The 21120-nt window shown below is 48.3% G+C and overlaps 1 protein-coding gene across 2 annotated transcripts in view; it reads right to left on the bottom strand.

Moving 5' to 3' along the window:
• Positions 1-1652: 1652 nt before the first annotated feature.
• LOC148478160 (uncharacterized) overlaps positions 1653-21120 on the bottom strand; it is a 31786-nt gene continuing 12318 nt past the window's right edge. For both annotated transcript variants that reach the window (XM_088455853.1, XM_088455854.1), the window contains 2 exons: positions 2344-2461; positions 1653-2161 (listed from right to left, as the gene is read on the bottom strand). In XM_088455853.1, the coding sequence (XP_088311979.1) occupies positions 2095-2161; positions 2344-2461 (185 nt within the window). In that variant the 3' untranslated portion in view covers positions 1653-2094. The remainder of the gene's footprint in view (positions 2162-2343; positions 2462-21120) is intronic.

The following is a 21120-nucleotide window of genomic DNA, read 5'->3' as shown; positions in this document are numbered from 1 at the left end:
GATTCCACCTGCATCCTCAAAGCAGCAGCGACAAGCGTGCGTCTGTCTGTTAAAGGGTGGTGACACCCTCAAAGTGTGCTACACAAACAATTAAAATATTGTTCTTTTTTTTTCTGTCTTTGTGAAATGTGTGGGCTGTAGCCGCACCTGCATCCTTAAAGCAGCAGCGACAAGCGTGCGTCTGTCTGTTAAAGGGTGGTGACACCCTCAAAGTGTGCTACACAAACAATTAAAATATTGTTCTTTTTTTTTCTGTCTTTGTGAATTGTGTGGGCTGTAGCCGCACTTGCATCCTCAAAGCAGCAGCGACAAGCGTGCGTCTGTCTGTTAAAGGGTGTTGTAACTCTCAAAGTGCTCCAAAAAATCAAAACATTTTTTTTAATGTGTTTGTGACTTGTGTGCGATGTAGCCACACTTGCATCCTCAAAGCAGCAGCGACAAGCGTGCATCTGTCTGTTAAAGGGTGGTGACACCCTCAAAGTGTGCTACACAAAGAATAAAAATATTCTTCTTCTTTTTTCTGTCTTTGTGAATTGTGTGGGCTGTAGCCGCACTTGCATCCTCAAAGCAGCAGCGACAAGCGTGCGTCTGTCTGTTAGAGGGTGGTGTAACCCTCAAAGTTTGCTCCACAAACAATAAAAATATTCTTTTTTTTTTTCTGTCTTTGTGAATTGTGTGGGCTGTAGCCGCACTTGAATCCTCAAAGCAGCAGCGACAAGCGTGCGTCTGTCTGTTAAAGGATTACATCGGTGACAGCATCCAAGTAGGCATGTCAGACAGTCCGTACCTGTACTGGCAGAAAAAAGAAGCAATTTGGAGGTCCCTGTACAAACTGGCTCTATTTTACCTGAGTTGCCCCCCCTCCAGTGTGTACTCCGAAAGAGTGTTTAGTGCAGCCGGGAACCTTGTTAGCGAAAGGCGTAGGAGGTTGCTTCCACAAAATGTGGAGAAGATGATGTTCATAAAATGAATGATCAACTCTTCCAGGGAGACCAGCCTCCAGAACGTACAGAGGGACCTGTGGTTCCAGCAGGGACGAATTAATACTCTGTGAGGATGAGGATGTACATAACACTGAAGAGGGTGAGGAATCTGTGGATGAGGAGGATGAGGACGACTTCTTGCCTCCGTAGAGCCAGTTTGTGCAGGGACAGATTAATTGCCAGCTTGTTTTGTGGGGGCCCAAACGAACCAATCATTTCAGCCACAGTTGTGTGGCAGACCCTGGCGCTGAAATGATTGGTTTGTTAAAGTGTGCATGTCCTGTTTATACAACATAAGGGTGGGTGGGAGGGCCCAAGGACAATTCCATCTTGCACCTCTTTTTTTTCTTTGCATTATGTACAGTTTGGGGCCTAGTTTTTCAATGCCATCCTGTCTGCCACTGCAGTTTCACGCCTAGATGGGTCACGTGTTTGTGCCGCCCACTCGTGTCGCTTAGCATAGTCATCCAGCTACCTCGGTGCAACCTTTTGGACATAAAAACACTATTGTGAGGTGTGAGGTATTCAGAATAGACTGGAAATGAGTGGAAATTAAGGTTATTGAGGTTAATAATAGCATAGGAGCAGAAAAACCTACAAATTCTGTGATTTTAGCTGTTTTTATGCTTTTTTTCAAAAAAATACAGATCCAAAACACAAAACCCAGAACCCAAAACACGGAAGGGTGGTTTTGGCAAAACCAATCCAGATCCAAAACACGAAGAAAGATCCAGATCCAAAACCAAAACACGAAAAGTGGCCGGTGCACACCCCTACTTTGTATTTATTACAATAACACCATAGAAAGAATGTTTTTTGAAATGGTGGTTCTAATCAATTCTATGTCATTAGTTCAATAAACAAGTGAGGTTGATGATAGGGTAGAAGGATCACTCCCAACAGGCTCCTCCACGATGTCCCACTCTGTCAGGTATTCTTCTCGCTGTATCTCACAGATGTTATGCAAGATACAGCATCAGTAATCAACCGAATGTCCACATAGTTTCTTTTTAACAAGCAGCGCGAACGTCCCCTCACTCTCCCGAATGCATTTTCAACAACCATTCTAGCTGAACAACCTGTTGGCTGTACCCTTTCATCAACCACCTCCTTAATGGATACGTAACATCCCCAATGATGTGGACTGGTATCTCCACTCCATCCACAAGCTTGGACTTCTGCAAATAACAAATATTACAGTTATTATTAAAGGCTTTACAGGTAACAGTGTTGTATGCAGATACGGTATATTAGAGCAAATTGCAGGTGACATCCCAGAAATCATGTTGTGGTTCGGTATGGAAGATAATACATATCGGTTTTGCAGTAAAAAGCATGACATAAATGTGTGTATATTTACCTCATGAGGAAACAGCCAACCATTCTGCATCTCCTCCGCAATCTTGTACAGATCAGAATTGGCCAGAACACAAGCATCATGAGCACGACCACGCCAGCCAATGAAAACATCAGTGAAGCTGTGAGAGCAAGATAATATCCAGTTAAAACTAGACATATAGACCATGTGAAGTAGAATCTGATTGGTTGCTAGGCCCAACATCTCCACTTCAAATAACCCTCACTTTATTAAATATACCCCTAACTTTTAAATACACTACAATATATACATTTATTTATTTCTGATAGAAAGCATATATAAGATCTGGTTACAACTATACATATAAACTTTTTAAACACTCAACATTTTAGATACTTTACTTTGCATGCAGGTCACAATATATATCTAATTAAAAGTAATAAATATGGCTTACCAATACCGATGGTCAACGACGGCTTGCAGAATGATGGAATGCCATCCCTTTCTGTTATAGTAGTCTGCTTGGCTGTCTGTGGGAGCAATTATGGGGATGTGGGTGCCATCAATTGCCCCAGCACACTGTGGGTAACTGCAGCGCAGAAACCTGGACACTGTCTCATCCAGTCGCTGCCCATGGGGTAGGGCAATAAAACGGTGGTACAAGGTATCCAGGATGGCCTGGGTCACTTCACGCACCAAAACACAAACCATGGAGATGCCTAATCCAAACAATCAGAATATTGTGCGGTGCTCGCCAGGGGTAGCATACCACCACAAGACGATCGCAAGTCTCCTGCTTGGGGCAATGGGCTGTTTCCATCGAGTAGTGTGCCTGGTAAGAGACGGGGTCAGGAGTTCCAGGATGTAATTAAAGGTGCCTTGCAACATCCTAAAATTTGCAATCCATTGGTTCTCTGTAAACCCCTGTACCGTACCCAGGGGCAAATTGGGCTTTAACTTCATCGGGAAGATTCCCGGTGGGCCGACACAACTGTGTGGCCACCTGACACTGGTTGCCCCACCCTCAGTAGCACATCACCTGACCGTCTTGCATGACAGGCAGCTCCCGGCGCCTGTCATAGCAAGCACAAGAGCGGCCCGCACGTGGAGGAGCTGACATCGCGAGAAGAGTCACTGCAGTAGTAAGTCAAGTGACAGTCTCACCAGACAGAAGAACTCCTCCTCCATTACCTGTCCTGAAAGTGCACCTAAGAGACAGAGCGGGTCTGCATCTGGCTGCATGGCTAGTGCTAAGTATTATAACAAAGCATACTGGTTTGTGGGGGGAGCAGAACGTAGACTGCTTTCTTGGGGGTGGAGGCAGAAAGGAGTCAACTTTCTCTGGGGGGAGGCAAAACGGATGGTGCATTCATGGAGAGGGAAGGTGGGCACAATGGAGACTGCCTTCTTTGTGTTGGACTGGAGGCTGCCTTCTCTAGTGGAGGTGAGGGACAGTGGTTGTTTTGCCTGGTGTCACATCAGCCAGTTTTCAATCTTGTAGCCATTAAAGTTAAAGAGGGCAAGAAGTATTCACTCAGTGAAGGGTGGCTCCTGTACTGATGGCCCAGATGAGAGGTGCCACAGTATTATTATTCTTTGTCTGTGTACAGAGGTGGAATGGATCTGGCTTATGTCTCTGGAGAAGGGGAACATATTCTGTAATGATTTACACTTGCTTTACATTTCGTACAAAGGCCCTGATTCAGAGCCGGACGCTCTGACAGAGTGCTTGCTCTGAATCAGGGCCGTCCCTGCTCCTTTTTGGAGCGGCCTCCTGGCCGCTCACATAGCTGTGGGTGACCACCCACAGCTATAGCGAGTGGCCAAAATGATGGTCGCGATGGTCAAGACCATCGCGACCATCGGGCTTGCGACGAGACCCTGCGGTAGGGTCTCGCTGCCGCAAGCCCAGGAGTGCTTTAGGCTCTATTAGAGCTAGTGATGTCAGTGGGGCCGGCTCCAGATGGTAGGCATTCCCATGGGAACGCCTCCGTCTGGGCAGCCATGCCCCCGGCACGCCAACCAAAGGGGGCGTGCTGTCAGTCAACATCGACAGCACGCCCCCTTTGGTGCGAGACCCATAACGACAGCTTGGCCATCATTATTCGGGTCTCACATGCGCACGACGGAGCCGCCTCCTTCGTGCGCATGCGCACTTGGGCACCATCGACCCGCTTGCGAAAGCTCAGCGCTCGCAAGCGGGTCAGAATCAGGCCCAAAAAACATTACACTACAATGAAATGGTCCCTATGTGCCCATGTGAAACTAGCAGCGCCAGTGCATCTATAGTCTAGGTTGGGCCTATGTAGTATACCATTGCCCCTCCTTATTATCCCTGCCATGTCACATAATATATGCCAACCTATGCCCCTAAAGTATAACAGAATCAGGGACCATATATTCCACCCGGTGACTTCAGAAAATATCAGAAGCAGTACCTATAATACTAACCAGTTCCTATGTACTGGTGCCCTCACATGACAATCTGTGTGTCCCTAGAGCAGTGGTCGGGGAACAGAGGTAAATTACCCCATTTGGGGTAAAACTTAAATTCCTGGGGGTAATGGACGGACAGCCAGGCATGCATATGAATCACCCGGCGTCAGTGACCTCCAGCCTGGCGTCGCAGGGAGGCTCTAAGCCGGACGCCCGCTGAGATGTTATTATTAGCGGCCGCCTGGCTCCTTCCCTGCAGCGCCGCATTAGCCGGAGGCTGGAGTTCTCTTCTGAATACTAGCTTCCGGCTCTCTCCATGCGCACTATGGGAGAGACATTGCAAGTCTTGTCGCACGCAGTAAGTACACAAGCTGCATATGCATTCACAATGGCTAATTTATGCACGCCCGTGCAAAGGTGTTCAAATGGACTGGCACGCCTGCGTTTCTCCGACTACTCCCCCGTCACCACCCCAAACGCTGATGTACCCTCACTCACCCTGCGATAGCTTTCTATGTGTGTGCATGATCGCAGTGCGATTGCACCATCGGCCGATCTGCGTACGTGATTGCAATTGGGATCCATGATGAATCAGGCCCATTGTTTGTTGTTTTAATATAATTTTTGGAGTAGTTATAACATACTTTCCTCCTACTTTTGAAAAGGCATTTCAGGGAGATTGTGAAAGCACACCTATGAGCGCATGGTAAAGTGGACGTGTACTGATACAACTGAGAGGCGTGTCATAAAAACTATATACAGTTAAATAATGTAAATGAGCCCCAAAGCAGTTACTTTTTGATGAAAACACACTGATACTTTTCAGAAAATACATGTAGCCATAGGGATCATTGTGCTTGGTTTGGTTACTATTGCTTTGTGTGTCTCGTAATCAATGCTGTAAAATTACAACATGTTCAACATCTTAAAGAAAAAAAAATGCTAAGGGGCTTATTTAATAATGCGGTGCTCTGTGTGCAGAACTTACGTAACCCTCAGCAGAATTCAAACAATTACTTTCAACCTATACAGTAAATTACAATATAGATATGGCTGAATTTGATTGGCTGTTGTTTATATCACACTAGCTGTATTGCGCAGTGTTGTCTGGCTATTATATTTTTTTCTCTGACTCCATTTCACCCTCTCTCTCTCCCCCTCCCCCACCCAATACTGAACATGTATTGCAATATATGGAACTAACATTCCTTGTTTTTAATTGAGTATAGCTACAACTACTATAAAAATATTTTTGGTGAGTGCAGAGGAACAAATGTCACCCCAGTTTTAATTTCTTACAATTTAAAAATATGCTCCACCTTTTATTGGTGTAACTCTGTCAACCAGGTATAGTAACATAGTAATCCCTAGTTTGGTTTTGGTTCCTCTTACAATTGACATGGGGCCACTTCTAGAAATTTTTCCAGGGCCACTTTTTGTTCCCAATCCACCCCTGACCGTACCCCAGAAAGCCTCTCCATGTTGTCGATCTCGAGACCATATTGTGCGAGATGACCCTCCAGTCACTCTCAATATGGATGAGACGCTGGACATTACCAAGGCTCTCCTCCGGCGTAGGTAATGTCGGCACTTGGATGCCTTCTCAACCACAAAATGCTCCCTTCTCCTCAGGATCTCACACTGTATGATTATGAACAGTGTGAGCAGCTTCAGCCATGCCTCAGTTACTGTGTAGCACACCAAATCCACCAGACAAAACAAGGTCTCCATGCTACACAGATGCTTGGAAATACAGCAATGCCTTATAGGTGCCCCTCCCAGTCCCCTCATACCAAACCCCTACCTTTGCATGACCTCATTAACATCCACTTAAAATGACAAAACTGTGATTTTCTGTGTAAAACTCTGAAAAACCCTGCTCTTGTCTGAAAGGGGTCTACCCAGGAATTTCCCGGGTAGACGTTGTAGTGTGAAAGGGGTTCTCGACCAAATACCCTGGATTTTGAACAGGAGAAATTCCCGGGTCTGAGCAGGAAATTTCCTGGGTCGTATGTCTGAAAGGGATATTAGTTAAACGAAGCTTCTGTGCAGGTAATATTTCAGTTTATTTCCTGAGCCACGCCTGAACATTAAAGTCATGGACTTAGTGAAACATTGTATCCTTCCTGTAGCCTTTCTGCAGTTCATTAGCTATATCCCTTTGTAAGGTATGTTCATTAAAAGTTAGTTAGACATTATACCACTCTTGGTCACTAGATGGCACTCTAAGTCCAAAAATGAATTTTACAGTCCGCCCATTTTATACAGCATACTCCAGGGCTATACGGAGGGGCAATGTAACAGTAACGTTTGGTATAGTCACTAAGCTCTGGATTACTAGCACAAGAAGGCAGTTATATGGTAGCTATTATGTAGATCTATGCCCCTGCTGTTCTCTCCTGCACAATCTCAGCCCCTGTCTCCTGTGTTCTGTATATGCTGTGCTGGTGTAATTAATATTCACTCTTCACCTCTTGATGAGGCAGCTTTGTGATTGGCTGAGGGGGACACTCCCTTCTGCTGCTGCTGCTGAGTTTGTACACTCCCCCGAATCATCACTGTGATGCTGTGATTGGTGGTCAGTGGGAAACTTCCCTTGATAAGAAGGGCGGAGCTTAGACTGTCACTGCTCCTCCAAGGCTGCCGGGATCCTGCACAGCTGACCACCCAATGCTGATATCAATCACACCGGCCACCTAATAAGGTGAGACCTGGACTCCCACTCCAGCCACACAGTCCCTGTGCATGGCTGCTGCTGCTTATAGCTGTGTGATTATAGCTGCAGTGCCGGCACTGAGGGGGTGAGCTCTGAGGGAGTGAACTGCATAAAGCCACTGGTGCTGTGGCAGCTCTCCCTTTTATACCCCTATCACAGAGGCACGAGACTGCCAAGGTAGGGTTTCATGTCCCTCATTTCCTGCCTACAGCATGAGCCCTACAGTGTTTATTGACAGTTAAGAATGCTTGAGGGCTACTAGAACCTTCCTCCCCCACACAGCTGTCCCAGGCCATGTGTTCCTGTGTCCCTGCAGCACATCTCATGCAGCACATCTCCACTTCCCAGGCCATGTGTTTCTCTGCTCCTGCAGCACATCTCATGCAGCACAGCTCCCCCTCCCAGGTCATGTCACATTATTACAATATACATAGGCAATGAACACTGTAAATACATTAAGTAACATACAAACCTAGTAATGGCTGAGGTGTGCCCAGTGTGTGTGATCATTATACCATAACAATATAAATATAAACATTTCAAACTTATCTAAGAATAAACACATGGAGACAGTAATGGATTTTAAAACAGGTCAGCTATTTATTTAAGAATTAATTTAATTATTTTAAATATTTTAACTATGTATGGTGGCTGGAAGGATGGCACTTACATAGAGCAGCCCAACAATGCAAACTCAACAACAAAACACAGCATTGCGGGCGGAGTCCGCCCTGTGGATGTCAAACCCTGCACTTGGGTATTAAGCATAGACCTTCTACCAAACACAATACAATCCATAGATGGCTGTACTGCCCCGTAGAGGTGGTGCAGTACTTCTCCACACTTAATAGAAGGTGAGCACACCCAATGCACACACGCTACCCCCGGGCTGATGATAAGCCATACTTCCCACAAATGCAAGATTCTACCTCAGAGAATCGCAGCCCGCCACCATACACACTAAACCACCTGACCTATGCTAGAGAATAAACTTCCCACAAACAAAACAAAACCAGCCTCCATCAAATGCACCCCATCGGGCCTATAGAAATGCTTATCCTGGTACCGTATTAACTGATGTGTAATTACAAAACCTCTATAAGACAGCATAAATTTCGCCAAAGCAACATTGATCTTTTTACGAGCCTCATCCAAAGCCTTAGGAGAACGAGCACCATGCCGTGCCACTGTAGCATAGGGGTAATGCAGGACCACATGACAGTACAGAAAGGCCAAGCACTCATAATGAGGTCTGACACAATGTCAAGCCGTAAATCAAGGGCAATCCTGGAACCCATATCGTTCCCACCATTTTTTTTTAAAATATAAGATAGAGTAATTAACAGAAAAGTGACAGACAGGAGTGTAACACAAAATTTTTAGGAGCCATGGGAAACTGATTAGAATTAAATTCTAAACTAAGCAGTAAATAATGTTTAGTTTTGAATAGTCAAAACTTTAAACAATAAAATGAAATATCCAGTTTAATTTTAGCTGCCTAAAGAAACATTGAACAAACAAATTTTAATTTTAAGATTTTGATCTAGATTAGTTTGGACAACAGTACAGAATGATAAGGAAAAACCAGGGAGGGTATGGGGGTGTGGGGGGGTTGGATGGAGATAGGAAAAAATTAAAACAACTCGGCTAGAGGTAAACCAAAAACCTGCTGAGGGACTGCATGTTTGGCTGAATTAGACAGTCTAGACAAGGAAAATAAAAATTTCTCAAGACCCCCACTTGTTGAAAGTGACAAGTGGCAAGTATTACCCGAGTAGGATGGACAGGGGAGACATAACAAGAAAAAACTACAAACAGATAGAACAAAGAGAAATGAACAAATACATGACACATAGGCAGACAAAATATCAGGAAAACGGAACAGTAGTTTCAGCCAGTAGCCACCGACCTAACATAATGCTTGTAACCAGCTGATTTCCAACACCCCAGAGCCATGATCTGCAGAACCGAGAGGCCAGCCGCAGAGGCAGAAGTAGCTGCGCCAATTCTAAAAGAACGGGTACTGAAATCCTCTGGGGAGAGGCCAATGTGAAGCAAACAGCATCTAAAAATGAATTGAAACTGATATTTGGTAAGAGGCAAACCATTAGCATGAAGCAACCATGCGCCACCAACTACAGGCTGCAATGCCAGGCACAGCTTTGCCAGGTGTACCGGGTAAACCCGGTCATCCTTGCAAGCCGTTACCGAGACCCAACGGCTGTGACCCATCTGATCAGTTTCAGAATGCTGCAGTTTGCACAACACCACCCCCTCCCCAATACTGACATCAGAACGGGACATGGGCAAAACCGCTAACTTAGAAGGGGCAACTAGTTCCGAAATTCGGAAGGTGCCATGAAATGCCATTGAAAATGCTAAACAGAACAGATTAGCCTCAAACTGAGAAACCACAACCTCAGGCACCACAGCTAGCAGCTTAAGCAATAGGGGAATATCGATTGGCCGGCTCTTATCAACTGGCCGAGGAGAGGCGCAAGCCCATCCCTATAGGGCCTTAATAACAGCAAAGCTCTTTGTAAGGTCTGGATGCCTTTTCAGTAGCGAGAAGAAAGAAATGCCTGCCAGCATGCGCAAAGCTACAGCCCGAGATCGACGAGAGACATAAAGACTCCACACAAAAGAAAGCTATGCGTGCTCTCATCTCTGCTTCCACGGTGATGGAGATAGCTATCCCATTCGGACCAAACATTCTGATAGGCCCGCAATGTAGCCGGAGCAAGGGATTGCTCGGCTAGGCCCTCCATGCCGGCTCGATGACCTGCCAAATATAGGGGGGGCAAGGCTCACCAACTAAACAAGCCTTAGGAGCAAGCGACCTAAACCTGTCCCACTGAAAATGGGAGAGCGCCTCAGTGATGTTATTGTCTGAGCCCTGAATGTGAATTGCCTTGAACAAGATGTTAAATTGTAAGCAACGCAGCACTAACTGCACGAGCAAGCATAAGGCTGGCAAGGAAGAGGTGCGCTGTCCACTAACAGCATGCACAATGCCTAGGTTGTCGCATCTAAAAACAATACTCCTATCACGCAACTCAGAAGCCCACAGTTCCAGCACCACCATAATGGGAAACAATTCAAGGAGTAGCAGGTCTTTAGTTAAACCCCTGGAAAACCATTCCGCCGACCATGGGGCAGCAAACCCATGACCCTCCGAGGTAGCACCCAAATCCCGATGAGCTGGCCACATCAGTGAACAACTGTAACTGAATGGGGACCGGAGGGGGCAGCCACAAGAGAACACCATTAAAATCATCTAGAAAAGAAAGCCAAATAGCTAGATCCCTTTTTATTTCCGCAGAGAGCCGAATAAAATGGTGTGCCTGTAGCTTCCTGGAAAACACCCTACCCATGGGGATCACCCGGCATGAGAAATTGAGCAAACCCAGGAGAGATTGTGCTTGCCGCAGTGTCACCTTACCCGCAGCCAGGCAATCCTGAATGGCATGTTTTAATTTGAGAATTTTTTCAGCTGGAAGTCTGCAGCAGCTATCCGAGGTATCGATTTCGATACCCAGATAGGACAGCCAGGAAACGGGGCCCAAGGTTTTCTCGCTGGCAATCAGAACCCCAAAAAAGTAAAAAAGGGCCTGAATGGACTTTAACAAGAACCCGCAACGTGGGGAATCAGCAGGGCCGACGCACAGAAAGTCATCCAGGTAATGGGCCAAACCATGCCAGCCTTGATGCACCAATGGAGAAAGGTGCTGAACCTTTTGAAATAAGCACAGGACACAGAACACCCCATAGGCAAGCACTTGTCTATATAGTATCCATCATCCAAATGAAAACCCATGTAACTGATTGGGTCCGGGTGCAGGGGCAACAAGCAAAAAGCTGACTCAACATCTACCCATCAATGCTCCAGGTCCGTGAGCCCTGACTAAGTCCAGCGCCTCATCAAAAGACTGATAAGACCCCGAGCAAAGCTCCTGCGGAATGGCATCATTAACTGAACGGCCAGATTGGCAAGACAGATGCTGAATGGGCCTAAAAGAACCTGGCATCTTCTTAGGGACCACGCCGATGGGGGACAATACCAAGTCTGCTATTGGTGGCTCAAGAAAAGGACCTATGATGTGACCGAGGCCCACCTACTTAAGGACTTTATCCTTAACTATGTGGGGCAGCTCAATTGCAGATCGAAGGTTCCATGGAGAACCCACAGGCATGACTGAAGCTATCGGCAAATAGAAACCAAACTTTAAACAGTCACTCAAAAATGTGCTGCAACTGTGTCAGGGTACCATGCAAGCCATTTGGCCATGGCATCTAGGTTAACAGGGGAAACAGTTTTAACTAGCAGGCCCAGTGCCGGCAGGTTTTCTGGGGGTTGGAGGAGTGCCAGGTTTTGAGCAGCCGGAAGCTGGATGGGCATCCCTGCATTTGCTACAGAGGTGGTGAAAACGACACCACTGACCAAAGGAACACTGAGTAGAGTTAAATGCGAAGCACTTAACCTTACTGCTGCTGGATGGGCCTGGCCGGCTAGCACCTAATTTCCTTCTCTGGCCAACTGCAGCCAGGGAAAATTTAGGTCCCTGAGTGATGTCGAGCCAGACCTCAACATCCTTGCACCCAAAATCAATAATGGGGAGCCTGTCCTGCTTACAACGAAATTCTCCATCATAAACACGCCATGCAACCCCTCGGCCGGACCTCTGCATACTATGAATAAGGTGAAAGTACCAAATGATATTGTGGTGTTCAGCGTGGCGAGTTTCCAAATAGCAGGCTGAGAAGACAAATATCCCCGCCTGCCAATTAGAATAAGTCTGGAAAGCTTCTAAACCAATACCGCCTTTGCGTTTAGCGGCTCACAATTCCTTGCGCATGCTATCTGTAAGGGAGAATACATCCACATAATGTCCCTTCCGTATTTTGTCTTTATTGCTAGGGTGGATGCCCCTCAGAACCGCAGTGTTAGTGCAACGAACCCCTGCATCAGCACTGTCAGCGGGCACTTTGTCATCACAGGGTGGTGTGGTGATTACACCGAGGCCTACTTGAACGCCTGTAGGCCTCAATCCTAGCAAAGTTAGCTGCACGCTTGCGCTCCTTGCAAGCTTTCCCAGAGGGGATAGTGTCGCTGGAGTCGTCAGAGGTGGAATAACTTACGTAGCTAAACGTAGAATAAGAACTGGATGAACACTCACCAACCACCTCAGCTGGAGGATCAGCGTGGCTCCCGGATCAACAAGCATCAGAAGTCACCTCGTCACCAGCATCCCATGAGGGATCGTCGGAATCTGCTAAAGAAGGAGCAAGGCCCTGCGGAGCCATGGCAGGTTGTGGAACCCCGATAGGAAGAGGCATGCTAGCCAGACCCTCAACCGAGACCCTGTCAGTTGCGCTGACAGCCGCAGTGTCAATTGACTGCATCAGCGCAGCCTGTGGCGAGGAGCTAGCCGTCGGGGAAGCCACTGTGTTAAATGGCACTGCTTGCACATTATGAGGAAGGAAGGCAGCAAACATGGGGGCCAATGTAGTTGCCATGTTGGCAAAAAGCCCCATTATAGCAGCTGGGTCAAAGGCAGGGGACACAGCATGGCCATGTACAAGCATGGCTGAGGAAGAAGCCACAGGGGAAGGAGGTTCAGAACAGTAGCAAGCACACAACAAGGGGAGACGTAGCCCCCAGCAGCACTGCAGGGGTTGCAATCATAGGAGCATAAGGCCTCATCTTCCACCTAGACCTAACATGGCGGCCACTAACAACGCATTCTGAGCCGGGCCCCCTAAGATGGCGGCTACTATCGCCACCATTTGAGCCAGCGGGGCCTTCAACTCACCCGCTGCAGCCTGCAGCAAGACTGCGAGTGGTCAATGAGGAGGCCAGGGCTTGTTTAACAAAGCGCCGCGTGGCATGCGCAGTCTGGGCGCTGGGAGTAGCGTGACATGTGAGCCCCGGTGGGATCAGCCACGGGGGTCAGCAATGCGGAGGTGCCTGGCGACAATGCATTGGGGTCCAAAGCAGGGAGCAGCACCAGGAGTTACGCGACACACGACCTCCGGCTGGAGCAGCTGCGGGGGTCAGCGATGATGACATGCCCTGAGGCATCACGTTAGGGTCCGCATTGTCAGCCACAGTATCAGGTAGGAAACAGGCGGGGGGAGGTACAGAGCAGTGAGGGTGGTCCATTGAGTCACAGGGAGCTCAGGAATCAGGCAGGCCAAGTGATGCAGGAAGGGTAAAGGGAGAAAGAAGAAGGTATAAAGGAAGATAAGGAAGATAAAAGGGGTGTTAAAGGAGATAGAAAGAGTAAAGAATCAAGGAGGTAGGAAAAAGTAATTGTATGTATGTTTCACTGTGGACACAGTACCTGAACAAATGATCCCAGGAAAAGAGGCCTCAGGCTTGTAAGCCTGGCCTTAAAAAAGCTCTGTCATTACTCCTCCCACTAAGGATTTAATAGGTTGGTACCCCCACAATGATCACCACCCCAGGACCAGGCCCAGCCTCCTGGTTTAAGTCACTTCTGGCTCATCCGAGCCCTCCGTTATTCTTAAACATAGATATATATTTGTCATATTCTTATTATTTATTTTCTTTAAGATAGATAGAATTTTACCAGATAAATATATTTAAATTATTGGTGTACAAATATGTATTGAACTTATATTTAGTTATAACTTATAGCAGTCCCTAATTTTATACATAGTTTTATACATAGTGTTACATTTTCTTCCCCTGGTGATCTGTGCACAGTTCCATCCCTTACAGTCAGATCACCAAATATTGGCACCCCTCTTGACAACCATACCCAAAATAGGGCATAGTAAATACCACATGTGGTTGAACCATCCGAGGTAAATAAGCAGGTTCACCCAAAAGGGGATATGTCAGTATTAAAGGAGGTCTATGCATACCTGGTGGCATTTCCCTGCCCAACATCCCCTCACCAACCTGTGGGTGTTCTAACATTATCTCAGATTCTCCACTATGAATAACCTCCTTATCATTTATACTGTGTTCTAGCTCGCTTTCCCCATTCCTCCAGGATCTGCTGTCATTATCATTATCACCCAATGGACAATAACATTCATCTGGCAATATAGGTCCCTTAGTCAAAGAAGGTAAACTGTGATTAGTGGTAAGTGGTGCATATCTAGGGACACTGTCATAATAAAAACATCCACTACCTCGCTCATTGTCATAGTTGTCATTACTGTAATTTTCATGCTCAAAGGCAGTAGTATTTCGTTTCAATTCAGAGTGGGTATCCAATGACCGTAAACGGCCTCCACCTTTCCAATTAGAATGTCTAATGGTAGCAGACTCATTGGTATCTGGTAACCGGATATCTTGCCCTATAGGCAAGAGGTGTTGTCGGTGGTAAGTAGCTATAGTTCCCTCCCCTGATTCCAATCTCAATTTGTACACAGGAATATTAGGTAGTTTCTCAATGATCACATATGGATCAGGTGTCCAACGATAGGCTAATTTTTGTCATTTTGGAATTCCTAATTGCTGTACCAATACTCTGTCCCCAATGTCAAGCACATTTTCCCGCACTTTGAAGTCATATTGACATTTATTCCTAGCACCTGCTCTCCTAGATGCTTGTTGAGCTATAGTGTGAGCATTATTCAATTCTTTCCTAATTCTGCATATATACTGCATATGTGTTTGTCCAGTAGAATCTCTTGCATTCAATCCAAGGGAAACATCGATGGGCAGTCGGGCTTCATGCCTGAACATCAATTTATATGGGTAGTATCAAGTGGCTTAATTCCGGGTGCAATTATATGCATCTATCAAATGGCAAATCCTCCTATTCCAATACATTCTGCATCAGGGGTCCAAGGTGCCCAGCATGTTGGGCAGGGTACGGTTAAACCACTCTGGCTGTGGATTCCCTTGGGGATGGTAAGGGGTGGTCTAGGATTTCTTAATCCCGCAACACAGACAGAGCTTTATAAAAAAAAAAATTCCCTCAAAGTCCCGCCCCTGGTCAGAATGCAATCTGGCGGGTAACCCATAATGGACAAAGAATCGTTCCCATAATGTTCTAGCCACAGTCACGGCCTTTTGGTCAAGGGTAACATAGGCCTGGGCATAATGAGTGAAATGATCTGTCACTACCAGAATATTACATTCCTTCCAAAAATGAATTGAAATCAATGGAAACAGCAAAAATGCATGCTTTGCCATATCTCCTCTTGTAGCAAACACAGACAGCTCAAAATTTCACACAATGTGTTGAAGACCAAGGCCCACAAATGTGATGTGAAATGGTTTTTCTCCCATGTTGCGTTTAAGAGAAAACAGCAAATGCTCGTTTTAGGCCAAAATGCATTAAAACCAATGGAAACAGCAAAGATGCATTCTTTGATATATCTCCTTTTTTAGCAAACACAGGGCCTGATTCAGACCCACTCGCGAGCAGCTGTCCGCTCGCAAGTGGGTCGATGGTCTGCACTGAGCATGCGCACGACGGAGGGAGCTCCGTCGTGCGCATGCGCCAGATGCGACGAGCGAAGGACTTTCCTTCGCTCGTTGTGTCTGATCAAAGGGGGCGTGCTGTCGTTGATTGACAGCACGCCCCCTTTGGTGGGCGTGCCGGGGGTGTGCCACCCTGACGGAGGCATTCCCAAGGGAACGCCTACCGTCAGAAGCCGGCCCACTGACAACACTAGTGATGTCAGTGGGAGTGATTTTGGCTCTGATAGAGCCAAAATCACTCCGGGCCTTGCGGTTGAAAACCTCAACCGCAGGCTCCGGCTCGCAGTGGCGATGGTCGCGATGGTCACGACCATCGCGGCCATCAAACTGCACGCTCGTATAGGCTGTGGGTGGTGACCCACAGCTATACGAGCGTCCAGGAGGACGCTCCATAATTATGGAGGGCGGCCCTCATTCAGAGCATGCGCTCTGCTCAGAGCGTACGGCTCTGAATGAGGGCCACAGACAGCTCAAAATTACACACAATGTGTTGAAGACCAAGGCCCACAAATGTGATGTGAAACCTTTTTTCTCCCAAGTTGCATTTAAGAGAATACAGCAAATGCTTGTTTTAGGCTGAAATGCTTTGAAACCAATGGAAACAGCAAAAATGCATACCTTGCCATATCTCCTCTTGTAAAAAACACAGACAGCTCAAAAATTCACACAATGTGTTGAAGACCAAGACCCAGGGCAGAGGTGTGTTTTACAGCTCCTAGGCCTTTGGATCTTTTGCAGCCCAGAAACTTGCCTAAAAGCCCTCCCCAGGAGGATGGAGGGGTCTGGGGGAGGAGGATGATGGTGACCCCTGTGTTTACAGTGACCCTGGAGACCCTAATCGTGGGGTTAATACTTTATTTGGGACCCAGGAAGGAGGTGGTGGAAGCCTGCAGCCTGTGGTAATGGTGACCCGGGTGGAGGAGAGCCTTATACAGCGCCCGGGAGCTCTTAAACTAAAGGAGATCGGGGAGAGTGAAGATGTTTCAGAGGACATGGAGATAACTCTGCAAGATCTGCCTTTTAGTGCAGAAGAAGAGCTTTGCCCGGACGCTCAGGATCTGATGAGCGCGGCGCCGCCGGGTGTGCTGGAGCCGGAGCTCACTGATGCGGCTTTCAAGGCTCTGGATGTGGAGGGCCTGCGTCAGGAACTAAAGAGACTTGGCTCTAAGGTCAGTGCACGGAGGAGGAAGCGCGAGCACTGTACAGCGGGGGAGAAGGAGACTATTAGGTTGGAGCTGGCGGCCCTGAATCCTCTAATAATACAGTACAAAAACCGTTTGTCTTTACTGCGGAGCTTACCGCAGGCGATGCCTAGTCCAGCGGTGGTGGTCTCGACGGGCTGCGGGGTGCAGGAGGCTGGTTTCGGGGCCCAGAAGGGGGTCCCCCCAGGGCCCAAAATGGCGTCCAAAATGGCGCTGATTAGCAAAAACGCCGGGTCACCTGTGTCAAAACAGGTTGGATCCAAAAAGATGGAGGCTGCACAGCTTAAAAAAACTACAGGCAAGATGGCGGCTGTTGGTGGGGGCGGAGGAGGTTCTGTGCCGGTGATGACTGCGTCCAGGATGACGTCGGCTGGGGGCAGGAGCCTCTTGAAGCCTGCTACTTTTAGACTAGAGCCCAAAGTCCTGTCTTCTATGCAGGACTCCCCCAAGATGGGACCGGAGCAAGTGGATGCAAGTGGCGCGGTGGAATCAGCCTCTCCAAACATGGCGTCTGCCTTTGCTGGTTCCGGGAGCCTACCTAAGTCTGCAGCTCTAAAGATGGCGTCGGGACAGGAAGAAGGTCGGAGGTCCTCTACAAACATGGCGTTGGTTCCAGCTTCGCCCGAGGAGCAGTGCGGATTACCCTCTTCAAAGATGGCGCCGGCTGACGTCATATCCAAGATGGCGCCGTGCAGCTCAGTGATCGGGACGGAGTCGGAGGTTGCCGTGCAGCTGGACCCGAGTGGTGCGGAGCGGAAGGTGCTGGCGTTGGTACCGGAGGGTGATCTGGCTCGGAGGACGGGCCCGATGATGAGTCAGGGTGAGTTACTGCAGCGGAGGGAGCCGGCTTGTGTGCGTGACGGGGAGGGGGGCGCGGCTGTTGCTATGGAAACGGCTGTTAGTGTTTCCATGGTGACGGGGGCGTCCTCCGCTGCTCTGTCCGAGGCAGGACCGGTGCCTGGATTGCAGGGTGGAGGGCTGGAGCAGGCGGCCGGTCCGGTGGTCACTTCTCCCTCTCCGTTAGCAGGGGCAGGCTTTGGCTGTGCCCCTGTGGACGCGGAGGAGAGAGTGATGACTGACATGCAGCTGCTCACGGCGGTGGAGGAGGTAGAGGCTATGGAGGTGCAGGGGGCTGGTGTTTTGGCACAAGGGTTGCCTGCCCTGGACAAGAACTCATTGAATAAGGGCCAATCTATTATTATGGACACCATTTATGGCAACCTGGATGTGCCTGCCAGGTCGCTGGCTGCGCTGGACTTGATCCTGGCTGACAAGGAGAGGAGGGAATCTGTGCAGGGGGGAGGTGTTAATAAAGTTGCAGTTACTGGCACTAAGGTGCAAGGGAATGCTGTCAGTCCGGATGAGGTGCAGGTGAAACCAGGTGGTTCCAATGTGGGTAGTAATGCCAATGTAAAAGTCACTTCTGATGTACATGCTTCTTTGTCAAAGGTTGCTGTTCCTAAAGGGTCTGTTTCAGTGTGTTCTAGTGTATCTGCAGCTGATGAATCTGCCAGCGTAGCTCCTACGGTTGTGGGTGGTGGTAATGCTGTGGGTGGTGGGAGAGTGCAGCCTGTGCCGTCAACATCTGGTCAGCAACCTGTGAGTAAGCCTGGTCCTGTGTCATATGCAAGTGCTGTGGGTAGCAAGGCGCCGCCAGTTACAAGGTTCTTTACCATGGGCGCTGGTGCTCCTGCAAAAAGGAGGAAAGTGATACAGTTTAAGTGGATAGGGGAGGGATTGCCTCCTGATAAAGCGGCATTCCTGGGGATGATTTTTGAACAAGGTTTCAGGGCTGACGACCTTTATGCCTGCATACACCCAGTGAGTACACCAGACTATGACGTTAGTTTCATCTCCCTGAGGGGTTTACAGGCGTTTACCGCAATATGGGAGCAGAAGAAGTCCCAAGCGCCTTTTTCCAACTATAGTACCCATGCCTTAACCAAGCAGGATAGGGTGAAGGTGACGGTCTTGGTAAGGAATGAGTCGCTGCCGAAGGCTGATATTTTGTACTGGTTGTCGAGACACTGTATGCCTCTGTCGTCTGACCTGGAAAAGATTGACTATACGAGGGGGGTGTGGGGAGGTGCCTATTCATGTTATGTACGTCTTATTCAGTCAGGCATGGAGACTCAGCATATTCCGGCTGCTGCGTACACTGGCAGAGACAGATTGCAGTGTTTTTATCCTGGGCAGCCGCGCACTTGCCACAAGTGTGGTAGTTTTAGGCACTTTTCTAGGGACTGTCCAGTGATTCTATGCACGATGTGTGGGAAACAGGGCCATGGGCCTAGAGATTGTTCAAATGTGAGGTGCAATCTGTGTGGTGAGTCGGGTCATCCATATAGTCGTTGCCCGCAGGCTCAGCACAACGATGGGCCCAGTCGTCGTGATCGTTGGGCAGTGAGGGATGATGAGGATGAGGATGATGAGCCTGCAGAGACTGGCCAACTGGGTACTGCACAGGAGCTGGCCGCAGACTTAGAGGTGATTGCGGAAATTACTAAGGGATTGGAGGAGAGGTCGGCAAGAATTTCACCAGGAAAGACAGGAGGGGGCGGGAGTCAGAGTATCTCCACTGTTGCAAAGGGCAAAATGTTGGTAGCGGGAGGCCAAGAGGGGGATGGTAGGACTGGGGAGAGTGAAAGAGTGGAGAGGGCTGTTTCAGTGAGGGTGGGTTCAGTTCCTAAAGAGGTACCGTTTACCGCAGTGAAGGGTGGTGCAAAGAGGGTGTCTCCTCTAGGGGATACTGTTGTGTGTTCCAACAGGTTCGAGGCTCTTTCGTCTGATGACGAGAGAGATGAGGATGTGGTTACTGCTAAGGAAGTGAGCGTGGTTCCTAGCAAGGTTGCTAAATCCCTTAAGGGGAAAGAGAAGCAAAAGGGATCAAAAAAAGGTGCCTCAGGCGTGCAAGGAGGTTGTGGATAAATTGATTGAGGAGGCCAGGCCCAAGAGGGGTAGACCAAGGAGGAGGGGGGGGAAGGCTTTGGATAAGTCTACCGGTGAGCAGGAGGATTCTGGTGAGAAGCATGGTGTATGGGATCCATATATTGAGGGGCCTAAGCCTGACGTGGAGGTAGTGGTGGAGATGTGCCAGGAGACGGTCATAGGTCAGGAGACTGAGGAGGTGAAGGAGGTGGAAGTAGTGGAGGAAACTCCGGAATTTATGGATGTTGGCTCGGGTGATCCTGGAGGGTCTTCTGTAGAAGATCCGGGTGGGGATCCTCCTGAGGTCTTGTCAGGTGTTTTGGCAGCTCCAAAGGCCCCAGATCCTGGTCCACCTCCGCTTGTGGAGGTGCGTGAGGGTGGGGGGTCTGGAGTTGGAGGGTCAGATGACCCACAGGGTGAGGCTTTGGCCTCTGCAGCTGATGTTGTGAATGTGGTGGAGGGTGAGTTGGAAGAGGTGTCTTTGTCGGGTGATGGCCATCTTCCTTTTGGGGTAACGTGTAAGCGATCAGTCTCCTCAGATGAGGATTCTGATCGTCAGATAAAGAGAAAGTGAGTTGTAGTCCTACCTTTTATAATTCAGACATATGGCTCCCCAACCCATACGATGCGCCACCATTAATGTGGCTTCCGTTCTTTCCGAGCGTGCTCGTTTTATGGCCTTTGATTTTTTCAGCACGGTTGATGCTGATTTTTTGTTTTTGCAGGAGACTCATGTGGGGGATTTGACCACTCTTCATAGGGCGAAAGCTCAGTGGAGGCGTGGTCCGTCCTTCTGGTCTCTTGCGGCCGAGCCGTACGGTGGGGTGGCGGTTCTTTTTACCGGTATGGTAACCATACACAGAATTATAGAGTTGCAGGTAAGTAGGTGCATGGTTTTGGACATTAATCTAAGGGGGCAAGATCTTAGGCTGATTAACGTCTATGGACCGCAGTTGGCTTGGGATCGGAAGTGCCTTTTTGGATTAATAAAACAGTTTCTTTTTACGGCCCAGCAGATTGTCTTTGGTGGCGATTTCAATACTGTCATTAGGCTCAAAGACAGGGGAGGT

This window comes from Taudactylus pleione, unplaced genomic scaffold (assembly GCF_031769625.1).
Source record: "Taudactylus pleione unplaced genomic scaffold, aTauple2 ptg000674l, whole genome shotgun sequence".
NCBI lineage: Eukaryota > Metazoa > Chordata > Amphibia > Anura > Myobatrachidae > Taudactylus > Taudactylus pleione.
The sequence above is the reverse complement of the archived record's forward strand: the minus strand, read 5'-3'. Positions and strand labels throughout refer to the sequence as shown.